The sequence below is a fragment of the Zea mays genome, chromosome 2 (assembly GCF_902167145.1).
Source record: "Zea mays cultivar B73 chromosome 2, Zm-B73-REFERENCE-NAM-5.0, whole genome shotgun sequence".
Taxonomy (NCBI): Eukaryota; Viridiplantae; Streptophyta; class Magnoliopsida; order Poales; family Poaceae; genus Zea; species Zea mays.
In genome coordinates, this window is record NC_050097.1 from 227,334,781 (window position 1) to 227,347,664 (window position 12,884).

Below are 12,884 nucleotides of genomic sequence, written 5' to 3' on the forward strand. Positions count from 1 at the left end.
CAACCATACTCCTTGCCTCTCTAAGCAAGGAAGAATACAACAAAGTGCAAGGGTTGAAAAATGCAAAAGAGATTTGGGATGTGCTCAAAACTGCGCACGAGGGAGATGAGCTCACCAAGATCACCAAGCGGGAAACGATCGAGGGGGAGCTCGGTCGGTTCCGGCTTCAAAAAGGGGAGGAGCCACAACACATGTACAACCGGCTCAAGACTTTGGTGAACCAAGTGCGCAACCTCGGGAGCAAGAAGTGGGATGACCACGAAGTGGTAAATGTTATTTTAAGATCTCTCATTTTTCTTAATCCCACTCAAGTTCAATTGATTCGTGGTAATCCTAGATATACTAAAATGACCCCCGAGGAAGTTATCGGGCATTTTGTAAGTTTTGAGTGCATGATAGAAGGCTCGAGGAAAATCAACGAGCTTGGCGACCCATCCGAAGCCCAACCCGTTGCATTCAAGGCAACGGAGGAGAAGAAGGAGGAGGCTACACCAAGTCGACAACCAATCGACGCCTCCAAGCTCGACAATGAGGAAATGGCGCTCGTCATCAAGAGCTTCCGTCAAATCCTCAAACAAAGGAGGGGGAAAGACTACAAGTCCCGCTCCAAGAAAGTTTGCTACAAGTGTGGTAAGCCCGGTCATTATATTGCTAAATGTCCTATGTCTAGTGACAGTGACCGAGGCGACGACAAGAAGGGGAGAAGAAAGGAGAAGAAAAGGTACTACAAGAAGAAGGGCGGCGATGCCCATGTTTGTCGGGAATGGGACTCCGACGAGAGCTCAAGCGACTCCTCCGACGACGAGGACGCCGCCAACATCGCCGTCACCAAGGGACTCCTCTTCCCCAACGTCGGCCACAAGTGCCTCATGGCAAAGGACGGCAAAAAGAAGGTTAAATCTAAATCCTCCACTAAATATGAATCCTCTAGTGATGACAATGCTAGTGATGAGGAAGATAATTTACGTTCCCTTTTTGCCAACCTTAACATAGCTCAAAAAGAAAAATTGAATGAACTGGTTAGTGCTATTCATGAAAAGGATGACCTTTTGGATTCCCAAGAGGATTGTCTAATTAAAGAAAACAAAAAACATGTTAAGGTTAAAAAGGCTTATGCTCTTGAGATAGAGAAATGTGAAAAATTATCTATTGAGCTAAGCACTTGCCGTGAGATGATTGACAACCTTAGACATGAAAATGCTAGTTTAAATGCTAAGGTTGATTCACATGTTTGTAATGTTTCAATTCACAATTCTAGAGATAATAATGATGATTTGCTTGCTAGGATTGAAGAATTAAACATTTCTCTTGCTAGCCTTAGATTAGAGAATGAAAATTTGATTGCTAAGGCTAAAGATTTTGATGTTTGCAATGCTACTATTTCCGACCTTAGAACTAAGAATGAAATATTGCATGCTAAGGTTGTAGAACTTAAATCTTGCAAACCCTCTACATCTAATATTGAGCATGTTTCTATTTGCACTAGATGTAGAGATATTGATGTTAATGCTATTCTTGATCATATGGCTTTAATTAAACAACAAAATGATCATATAGCAAAATTAGATGCTAAAATTGCCGAGCACAACCTAGAAAATGAGAAATTTAAATTTGCTCGGAGTATGCTTTATAATGGGAGACGCCCTGGCATTAAGGATGGCATTGGCTTCCAAAGGGGAGATAATGTCAAACTTAATGCCCCTCCAAAGAACTTATCTAACTTTGTTAAGGGCAAGGCTCCCATGCCTCAGGATAACGAGGGTTACATTTTGTACCCTGCCGGCTATCCTGAGAGCAAAATTAGAAAGATTCATTCTAGGAAGTCTCACTCTGGCCCTAATCATGCTTTCATGTATAAGGGTGAGACATCTAGATCTAGGCAACCAACCCATGCCAAGTTGCCTAGAAAGAAAACCACTAATGCATCAAATGATCATGCCATTTCATTTAAAACTTTTGATGCATCTTATGTGCTTACTAGCAAATCCGGCAAGGTAGTTGCCAAATTTGTTGGGGGCAAACACAAGGGTTCCAAGACTTGTGTTTGGGTACCCAAAGTTCTTGTTTCTAATGCCAAAGGACCCAAAACCGTTTGGGTACCTAAAGTCAAGAACTAAATTTGTTTTGTAGGTTTATGCATCCGGGGGCTCAAGTTGGATACTCGATAGCGGGTGCACAAACCACATGACCGGGGAGAAAAGGATGTTCTCCTCATATGAGAAAAACAAAGATCCCCAACGAGCTATCACATTCGGGGATGGAAATCAAGGGTTGGTCAAAGGTTTGGGTAAAATTGCTATTTCACCTGACCATTCCATTTCCAATGTTTTTCTTGTTGATTCATTAGATTACAACTTGCTTTCTGTTTCCCAATTATGTCAAATGGGCTACAACTGTCTTTTTACTGATATAGGTGTCACTGTCTTTAGAAGAAGTGATGATTCAATAGCATTTAAGGGAGTGTTGGAGGGTCAGCTATACCTGGTAGATTTTGATAGAGCTGAACTCGACACTTGCTTAATTGCTAAGACTAACATGGGTTGGCTCTGGCACCGCCGACTAGCCCATGTTGGAATGAAGAATCTTCATAAGCTTCTAAAGGGAGAACACATTTTAGGATTAACAAATGTTCATTTTGAGAAAGACAGGATTTGTAGTGCATGTCAGGCGGGGAAGCAAGTTGGAGTCCATCATCCACACAAGAACATCATGACGACCGACAGGCCGCTTGAGCTACTCCACATGGATCTATTCGGCCCGATTGCTTACATAAGTATCGGCGGGAGTAAGTATTGTCTTGTTATTGTGGATGATTATTCTCGCTTCACTTGGGTATTCTTTTTACAGGAAAAATCTCAAACCCAAGAGACCTTAAAGGGATTCTTGAGACGAGCTCAAAATGAGTTCGGCTTAAGGATCAAGAAAATAAGAAGCGACAACGGGACGGAGTTCAAGAACTCTCAAATTGAAGGCTTCCTTGAGGAGGAGGGCATCAAGCATGAGTTCTCCTCCCCCTACACGCCACAACAAAATGGTGTAGTGGAGAGGAAGAATCGAACTCTATTGGACATGGCAAGAACCATGCTTGATGAGTACAAGACACCGGACCGGTTTTGGGCCGAAGCGGTCAACACCGCCTGCTACGCCATCAACCGGTTATATCTTCACCGAATCCTCAAGAAGACATCATATGAACTCCTAACCGGTAAAAAGCCCAACATTTCATATTTTAGAGTTTTTGGTAGCAAATGCTTCATTCTTATTAAAAGAGGTAGAAGATCTAAATTTGCTCCTAAAACTGTAGAAGGCTTTTTACTTGGTTATGACTCAAACACAAGGGCATATAGGGTCTTTAACAAGTCCACTGGACTAGTTGAAGTTTCTTGTGACGTTGTGTTTGATGAAACTAACGGCTCTCAAGTAGAGCAAGTTGATCTTGATGAGATAGGTGAAGAACAGGCTCCATGCATCGCGCTAAGGAACATGTCCATCGGGGATGTGTGTCCTAAGGAATCCGAAGAGCCTCCAAGTACACAAGATCAACCATCCTCCTCCATGCAAGCATCTCCACCAACTCAAAATGAGGATGAGGCTCAAAATGATGAAGAGCAAAATCAAGAAGACGAACCACCTCAAGATGATAGCAATGATCAAGGGGGAGATATAAATGATCAAGAAAAGGAGGATGAGGAAGAACCAAGACCGCCACACCCAAGAGTCCACCAAGCAATCCAACGAGATCACCCCGTCGACACCATCCTCGGCGACATTCATAAGGGGGTAACTACTCGATCTCGGGTTGCTCATTTTTGTGAACATTACTCTTTTGTTTCCTCTATTGAGCCACACAGGGTAGAGGAAGCTCTCCAAGATTCGGATTGGGTGGTGGCGATGCAAGAGGAGCTCAACAATTTCACGAGGAATGAGGTCTGGCATTTAGTTCCACGTCCTAACCAAAATGTTGTAGGAACCAAATGGGTCTTCCGCAACAAGCAAGATGAGCATGGTGTGGTGACAAGGAACAAAGCTCGACTCGTAGCCAAAGGGTATTCACAAGTCGAAGGTTTGGATTTCGGTGAAACCTATGCACCCGTAGCTAGGCTTGAGTCAATTCGCATATTATTGGCCTATGCTACTTACCATGGCTTTAAGCTCTATCAAATGGACGTGAAAAGTGCCTTCCTCAATGGACCGATCAAGGAAGAGGTCTATGTTGAGCAACCTCCCGGCTTTGAAGACAGTGAGTATCCTAATCATGTCTATAGGCTCTCTAAGGCGCTTTATGGGCTCAAGCAAGCCCCAAGAGCATGGTATGAATGCCTTAGAGATTTCCTTATTGCTAATGGCTTCAAAGTCGGCAAGGCCGATCCTACACTCTTTACTAAAACTCTTGAAAATGACTTGTTTGTATGCCAAATTTATGTTGATGATATTATATTTGGGTCTACTAACGAGTCTACATGTGAAGAGTTTAGTAGGATCATGACACAGAAATTCGAGATGTCGATGATGGGGGAGTTGAAGTATTTTCTAGGATTCCAAGTCAAGCAACTCCAAGAGGGCACCTTCATTAGCCAAACAAAGTACACTCAAGACATTCTTGCTAAGTTTGGGATGAAGGATGCCAAGCCCATCAAGACACCCATGGGAACAAATGGGCATCTCGACCTCGACACGGGAGGTAAGTCCGTGGATCAAAAGGTATACCGGTCGATGATTGGTTCATTGCTTTATTTATGTGCATCTCGACCGGACATTATGCTTTCCGTTTGCATGTGTGCAAGATTCCAATCCGACCCTAAGGAATCACACCTTACGGCCGTAAAACGAATCTTGAGATATTTGGCTTATACACCTAAGTTTGGGCTTTGGTACCCTCGGGGATCCACATTTGATTTACTTGGTTATTCGGATGCCGATTGGGCGGGGTGCAAAATCAATAGGAAGAGCACATCGGGGACTTGCCAGTTCTTGGGAAGATCCTTGGTGTCTTGGGCTTCAAAGAAGCAAAATTCGGTCGCTCTTTCCACCGCCGAAGCCGAGTACATTGCCGCAGGACATTGTTGCGCGCAATTGCTTTGGATGAGGCAAACCCTGCGGGACTACGGTTACAAACTAACCAAAGTCCCTTTGCTATGTGATAATGAGAGTGCAATCAAAATGGCCGACAATCCCGTCGAGCATAGCCGCACTAAGCACATAGCCATTCGGTATCATTTTCTTAGGGATCACCAACAAAAGGGGGATATCGAGATTTCTTACATTAATACTAAAGATCAATTAGCCGATATCTTTACCAAGCCACTTGATGAACAATCTTTTACCAGACTTAGGCATGAGCTCAATATTCTTGATTCTAGAAATTTCTTTTGCTAAACTTGCACACATAGCTCTTTTGAATACCTTTGATCATATCTCTTTTATATGCTATGACTAATGTGTTTTCAAGTTTATTTCAAACCAAGTCATAGGCATATTGAAAGGGAATTGGAGTCTTCGGCGAAGACAAAGGCTTCCACTCCGTAACTCATGCTTCGCCACCACTCCGAGCAACTCTCTCTTCTTTGGGGGAGAAATGAGCATCAAGGAAAAGGACTTCATCCTTGGGGGAGAGAGAGTAAAAGCTCAAACGCAAAAGAACCGGACCTCGTCTTTGGTATAATCTTAACTCATTTACTTATGACCAAAGGGGAGGAACTTACTTCGAGGGCTCTAATGATTCCGTTTTTGGCGATTCATGCCAAAAAGGGGGAGAAATGAGCCCAAAGCAAAAGGACCGCACCACCACCACCAAATTCAAAAACTTAGTGCTTTCCAAAAGTCTTTATCATTTGGTATCCTATTGTGTTCAAAAGGGGGAGAAAGTAGTATTTCAGAAATGGTATATCAAAACCCTCTTGAACACTAAGAGGTGGATCTCTTTTAGGGGGAGTTTTGTTTAGTCAAAGGAAAAGCATTTGAAATAGGGGGAGACAATTTCAAATCTTGAAAATGCTTTGCAAACTCTTATTCATGTACCTTTGACTATTTGCAAAAGATCTTTGAAATGGATTTACAAAAAGAATTTGCAAAAACAAAACATGTGGTGCAAACGTGGTCCAAAATGTTATATAAGAAAGAAACATTCCTTGCATATCTTGTAAGTAGTTATATTGGCTCAATTCCAAGTAACCTTTGCACTTACATTATGTAAGCTAGTTCAATTATGCACTTCTATATTTGCTTTGGTTTGTGTTGGCATCAATCACCAAAAAGGGGGAGATTGAAAGGGAATTAGGCTTACACCTAGTTCCTAAATAATTTTGGTGGTTGAATTGCCCAACACAAATATTGGACTGACTAGTTTGCTCTAGTGTATAAGTTATACAGGTGCAAAAGGTTCACATCTAGCCAATAAAAAGATCAAGTGTTGGATTCAATAAAGGAGCAAAGGGGCAACCGAGGGCACCCCTGGTCTGGCGCACCGGACTGTCCGGTGTGCCACCGGACAGTGAACAGTACCTGTCCGGTGCACCAGGGAACTCAGACTCAAACTCTTCACCCTCGGAATTTCTCGGAAGACGGCGCGCTATAATTCACCGGACTGTCCGGTGTGCACCGGACATGTCCGGTGCTCCAAGGAAGCTCGGCCTCCTGAACTCGCCAGCCTCGGGTTCGCGCGGCAGCCGCTCCGCTATAATTCACCGGACTGTCCGGTGTACACCGGACTGTCCGGTGTGCCAGCAGAGCAACGGCTCCCTGCGGCGCCAACGGCTCCCTGCGGTGCATTAAATGCGCGCGCAGCGCGCGCAGACGTCAGGGCTGCCCATACCGGTGCACCGGACATCAAACAGTGCATGTCCGGTGTGCACCGGACACCCAGGCGGGCCCACAAGTCAGAAGCTCCAACTGCTAGAATCCAACGGCAGTGATGACGTGGCAGGGGCACCGGACTGTCCGGTGTGCACCGGACTGTCCGGTGCGCCATCGAACAGAAGGCTCCAGCCAACGGTCAAGTTTGGTGGTTGGGGCTATAAATACCCCAACCACCCCACCATTCATTGCATCCAAGTTTCCCACTTCTCAACTACTACAAGAGCTCTAGGCATTCAATTCTAGACACATTCAAAGAGATCAAATCCTCTCCAATTCCACACAAAACCCTAGTGACTAGAGAGAGTGATTTGCCGTGTTCATTTGAGCTCTTGCGCTTGGATTGCTTCTTTTCTTTCTCACTTGTTCTTGAGATCACAACTCCATTGTAATCAAGGCAAGAGGCACCAATTGTGTGGTGGCCCTTGCGGGGAAGTTTTGTTCCCGGCTTTGATTAGAGAAGAGAAGCTCACTCGGTCCGAGGGACCGTTTGAGAGAGGGAAGGGTTGAAAGAGACCCGGCCTTTGTGGCCTCCTCAACGGGGAGTAGGTTTGCAAGAACCGAACCTCGGTAAAACAAATCTCCGTGTCTCACTTGCTTATTCGCTTGGGATTTGTTTTGCGCCCTCTCTCGCGGACTCGTTTATATTTCTAACGCTAACCCGGCTTGTAGTTGTGTTTATATTTGTAAATTTCAGTTTCGCCCTATTCACCCCCCCTCTAGGCGACTATCAGCTGTTTTGTAGCAGTATTTTTTGTCATGGATGGGTTCATTATGCTTGTTACTGGCCGACGTAGGGGGGCCCTTATCCGTATCTTGGGTCCTATTGGACCTTTTTCTCCTTCTTAATATATATTCGCGCAGTTCTCTTGCGCTTTCAAGAAAAGCCCTTATCTTGACTTATCATTGAGCAAACCTTGTGTCCAATACAGAGGTGAAAAATCATGTTTTATCGATATGATGAAGAAAAATAAAATATGCAAATGTTTAGATGTAACCCTAGCAAAAAAAACATATATCCTGGTATGTACATTCAACAATGGACTTGAAGTCTTCTGCTAATCTACTTGGGTGCGCTTAGCAAACAGGTTAAAATCTAATTTTTCTCTACTACCAATTATAGATGGCCAATAAGCATGAGGCCCGCGAGCCCAACACAAAGCCCGCTGTTTGGGCCCGGTCCGAGCCCGGCACGGCCCGGTTCTATGCGGGCCCAGACCGGCCCGGCACGAATAAGTGGGTCGGGCTCAGATAGGAAACTAGGCACGGTGAGCTAGCCTGGCACGGCCCGTTTACCTCTAAGCCCGTTAAGCCTACTTTTTTACACTAAAACGTGCTTACCGGCTCGTTTAGCCCATTTTTTCGTACTAAACGGGCTGGCTCGGACCGTTTAGTCCCGCTGCGGGCCGGGCTCGGACAGGAAATTGAGCCCGCGTGCTTAGACGGTCCGGCCCGGTTTTCTAACCGTGTCTGGCGGGCCGGGCCGGGCCGGGCCGGGACGGCCCGTTTGGCCATCTCTACTACCAATCAACAACAGGAAGTCAATAAAAACTTGATTGCATCATCGATCTACGTGCACTTGATGCTTGCCAGAGAACGCAGCAACATAAGGCTCATGGCTTCTGCCGATAGGGACAACAATGATAGGAGCTCTCCCTCCTTTTTTTCGATGGATCAGAGTAAAATTCATTGACCCGGAATCAACTTTCTCTCGACAGCAACGATTGCAAATGAATCGGCACCACTACCGAAAAATAGATCCAAACGTACGTGGTGGCGCGACAAACTTTTGTGAGATAGCAACGCAGGCATTCTAGAATCCTGCATAGCACAAGATCAGATGCAATGCATAGTCTTTTCTGTTTCTACCCGTGTGATTGATGACTATGTCTGTGTAGGTGTGCTCGTATGAGTCTGCCCAACAGACACGTGACTTTTACCCGTACCCGCGCATGCAGCTAAAAAGCTACCGCAAAATACGTGAGTTGCATCTGCACATACATGTCTAACCGAGTGCATATAGGTAACGAACATGCTCTCGGAGCTAGTCAACGCATGCAGAGAGCCATGCTAGCGAGGTACATCCAACCAATCATGCAGTATATGACTCCAGCATGATATTTTCATGCAAAATGAGAATTTTTGTTGCAGCGGCGAACCTGGCAGGCACAAAACTTGTACAACCAATTGCTGCTGTCAGAGGACAACTTACTCCATGTTGGTTGCTGCATCCATGTCAAAAGATGTCTGGCTATGCTCTTGGCTCTCCTCCTTGTTGCTTCACTCTGTTTTCTGTTGGTTGATGGCTTGCTGCAGACGGGTACAAGGCCACGTGTTGAGGTCTCAGTCAGGCTCGGCAGCTCAGCCCATGCTCCCTTTAATTCCTTTCTACTCAATTCAGTGTTTCAGCAAATGGGGAAAGATCACTCATCAGCAGGCCCATTATGCAGGACGTACTAGTGATCAGTGAGGCACGAGCTACAGCTAAGCTGAACATGTGGCATCTGAAGTAGGTTAGCTGAGATCTAATCTAATAATTGCCCAATGATTGAACCTGCAGGTTAAGGACATTAGAATGACAAACATGTGAAAGCAAAATAGCCTTTTGATGTTACAGTTAGTTAGAGTCATCTTGTGATTGTTCTTGGTGATCAAGCATTTTTACAGTCCCCGGAGAAATAAGGAAAGGTACTAGCACCGGTTTAGCTAGAACTGATTTTGGTATCTCCTCATAGAAATATAAAATTAGTTACAAGTCAGTTGTCCGTGCCTTACTACGGTTTCTATATTCAACCCATCTATAATATCTATTCTTTATTGAATACAAATGATTGTGAGCTCCAATAGTTTATAACCAAGACGTGGGAGGGAGGAGGACGACCAAGAGCGGGCCCAGAATTTTCAACTTGGTATTCCGAATATAAACATACTAGAATTTTTTTTGGATTGCCTAATTAAATCTACTATTTAGCATCTATAATATATAACAGTGCTAATCACATAATAGATACTAGTAGCAAATATTTCACCTAATTGAACATAGTTCAATATTCATACAATTAATCACAATTTTTGGACCTGGGCCGTTGGGCGCTGGGCCTTGCCACTGGCTGGCTGCACCTTGCTGCGCTATCGCACTGGAGCTTGCGGCTGGTGTGCCACACACTCTCAACTCACAGTCACAGATACAGCGTGAGGCCAACGCTGCCCGTAGGATGACTGCCGATGTGTAGTTCCCCCACCGCCGATATAGGGTTCTGGTTTCATTGGATAGAGGCAGATTGACAGAAGCAGATGTCGGAAAGAAGTTTCAGTGCACTTAGATCACTAATGCTGATAGATAATTGCGGCTCCTTGTTGGCTGCAACGTTTCAGTACACTGTTCATGAGGTTGGGGGGACTTGGATGGCTTCAGATTTCGCGCCACGGAGATGTTGGTGCAACCACCAGAAAACTTTGGCTCATCTGCAGTTAATGGCCTCTTCATTTCGGTAGGTTCTTGATGGCAAAGTCACATATATCTACGGGGTCGTTGCCAGCTGATGACATTGTACTCAAGGAATCGTACGGATAGAACCGTTTCGCAACTCAGAACAAACGAAATGGTTAGGAACTTAGGATCCAAATGTATATTGTCATCTTGATGGCAAAGTCACATACTGCTGCATTTGGATCATTAAAAGAACAAACGTATGTGCGATTTAAACGCTGACAAATAAACAATGTATCGAATTCAGAGTCAAATCACAGGTAGTTAGGATAGTAGTAGTACTATCGATAGCCAGGAAAACACTACTTTGAGGAGGAAAAACATCCTGATGACAGAGAAACATCAAGTAGACATACTACTCTGTTCTGTATCACTCATCTCATCCGCCATTGATTTCTTGGAGGTGGGTAGCAACCTAAGCCCATGTGACGAGGACGAGATCAGATGGGTGCAGTTCTCGGGTTCCTGTACTTCTTGACCATTAACAGCTTCTTGACGAGCCTGAGCATCAGCATCAGGCTCCACTTCCGGCGCCGGACCACCCTGCCGTCCTGAGGGTGCATATGCTTGCCGTGCTTCTCCAGGTCAAGGACAATCATCTCGTCGTCGTCGAGCCAGCCGGCCGCCTCCTTCATCGCCAGCCCTCCCTTGTTGATCACAGGGCTCAGCGGGCACAGCGGCGGCACGCTCGCGAGCTCCTCGTTGAAGTCCTCCCACAGCATGTCCATCTTCTCCTCCTCCTCTTCCTCCTCCTCGGCAGCAGCGGCGAGGAACCACGGCGAAGGGGAGCCACCAAGGCCGAGCTGGTGCGGGAATGCTGATGGAAGAAGCTGCACTCCTGCATGGAGAGTGGGGAAAGTGAAGTCATCCATCCTTGATGCGAGCCTGCAAATCTTTGAAGTGTATAGGAGTATGTGGGGTGTTGATGTATGTATACTACTACTCCTTTAGCCCCTTTGTATCTCTATATATAATTCTTTTATATATGTGGAACACTTGGTCTGCACTACTGGCAGCTACAGTACGAGAGTGGGCATAGCATGGATGGTGCAACATCCTCATCTACCTACCAGAAATTGGTTTGTCTGTTGAATTGAAGATATAGTTTCAGGCATAGAGTTTCAACTTTGAAGACATGGATGACAAAGCAATAATTGTTCAGTGATTAATGCACACTATTGAGCCAAATGAAAGGCCTTGATGCTTCCAGTGATCACCTGTTATGTTATGCAGGATATATGCACTCAGAAGTTCTGGGGCACGCAAAAGGCTGTGCATGTTGTAGAAATGTAGAGTGTACCTTAAAGAATGTTCAGGCCTGCTGTCTAACAGAAACTGTGAATAAAGGATGCTGCTGGTTGGACTAAATAACCAGTAGTACATTTTGAGGAAAAGGGATACTGGTGCTGCATATGGCTGGGGTGATTGGAAAGCAAAGGGATGGCTGCCTGGAATCCATGAACATGCATGCAGATCCGCAGTATTTGAGTGGTTCTGGTCTTTTTTAGAGACTGAGAGCAACAGCCCAGATGGCTTTCTGCTGAAGATATGATGTTGCTTGGAAACAAGGAATCTGGTCTGCCTGCTCCCTTATGTTCCTAAAGGTTTTTGGACTAAGTTACTTTTTTTTCTAAATTATTAAAAATATTATTAGCAATTATATCTCTAAATAAATCTACTATAAAAATATATTTCATGATTTATCTAATGACACTTAAAAAATTCAAACTACAGATAAGACCGTCCCATAAAATTATATTAAGAAGATCTTCTTACAAAGATCGAGAAAACCCTCCGAACGTGTGTCTCATCCGTATATAGTGGTATCGTATCCCATGTGAGAATGGATGCGACACAATTCAAGACTTAGACCTATACTTTAGCGTGGGACAAATAAGAGGATTTTTTGACACAACCTGAAATTTGTCCACTCAGGATATGAGTTCCTTTACTACTCAGATCACCTAACCAACTCAGCTAGATTCCCTTACAAATTTATCTAATGATATCTATTACACATCATAAATGATAACTCTAGCTCTGTCTCCGTCAGGAAGTGTGGCAGAACCTCCCAAGTTATTGGGCCCACATGCACCTGTCATTGTCTCAAAGACCTCACACGACTATGCATGTGCACCAGATAACTTAACAGGATCCGTCCGAGTGTCCCAAGGACCCCGGATAAACCACTCATAACCAGGATCACAAGATTAAGTAAACACAAATCACACACCAACATTTTTGCAGCGGAATTTCTTTATTACAAAAGTTACAAGCTACAACAAATTCACATTATGTTTATCGGAGTGATTACAAAAGTGATTCAAAGAAATAAACTTTGAAATGTTATAAATTATTTATAATTTTGAAATATATGCTAGCTCAATGACAATCCTCAATAAGAAGTATAGGAGAGGTACTTAGACTTATAAGAAGGTCGTGCCTTGTTGGCACTTGCTCTCGGTCGCAAGGGGGGCCAACAAGGGTGAACAACGACGTCAACAGGGTTACGCACAAGATGGCAATAGCTCTGTTAATCTGG

General features: G+C 44.5%; 1 protein-coding gene across 1 annotated transcript; it reads right to left on the reverse strand.

Moving 5' to 3' along the window:
* Nucleotides 1-10,547: 10,547 nt before the first annotated feature.
* On the reverse strand, nucleotides 10,548-11,368 carry LOC103647989 (uncharacterized). The gene has a single exon (XM_008672500.4). The coding sequence runs from the start codon at nucleotides 11,212-11,214 to the stop codon at nucleotides 10,783-10,785; it is 432 nt and encodes a 143-aa protein (XP_008670722.1). The 5' UTR covers nucleotides 11,215-11,368; the 3' UTR covers nucleotides 10,548-10,782.
* Nucleotides 11,369-12,884: the final 1,516 nt, after the last annotated feature.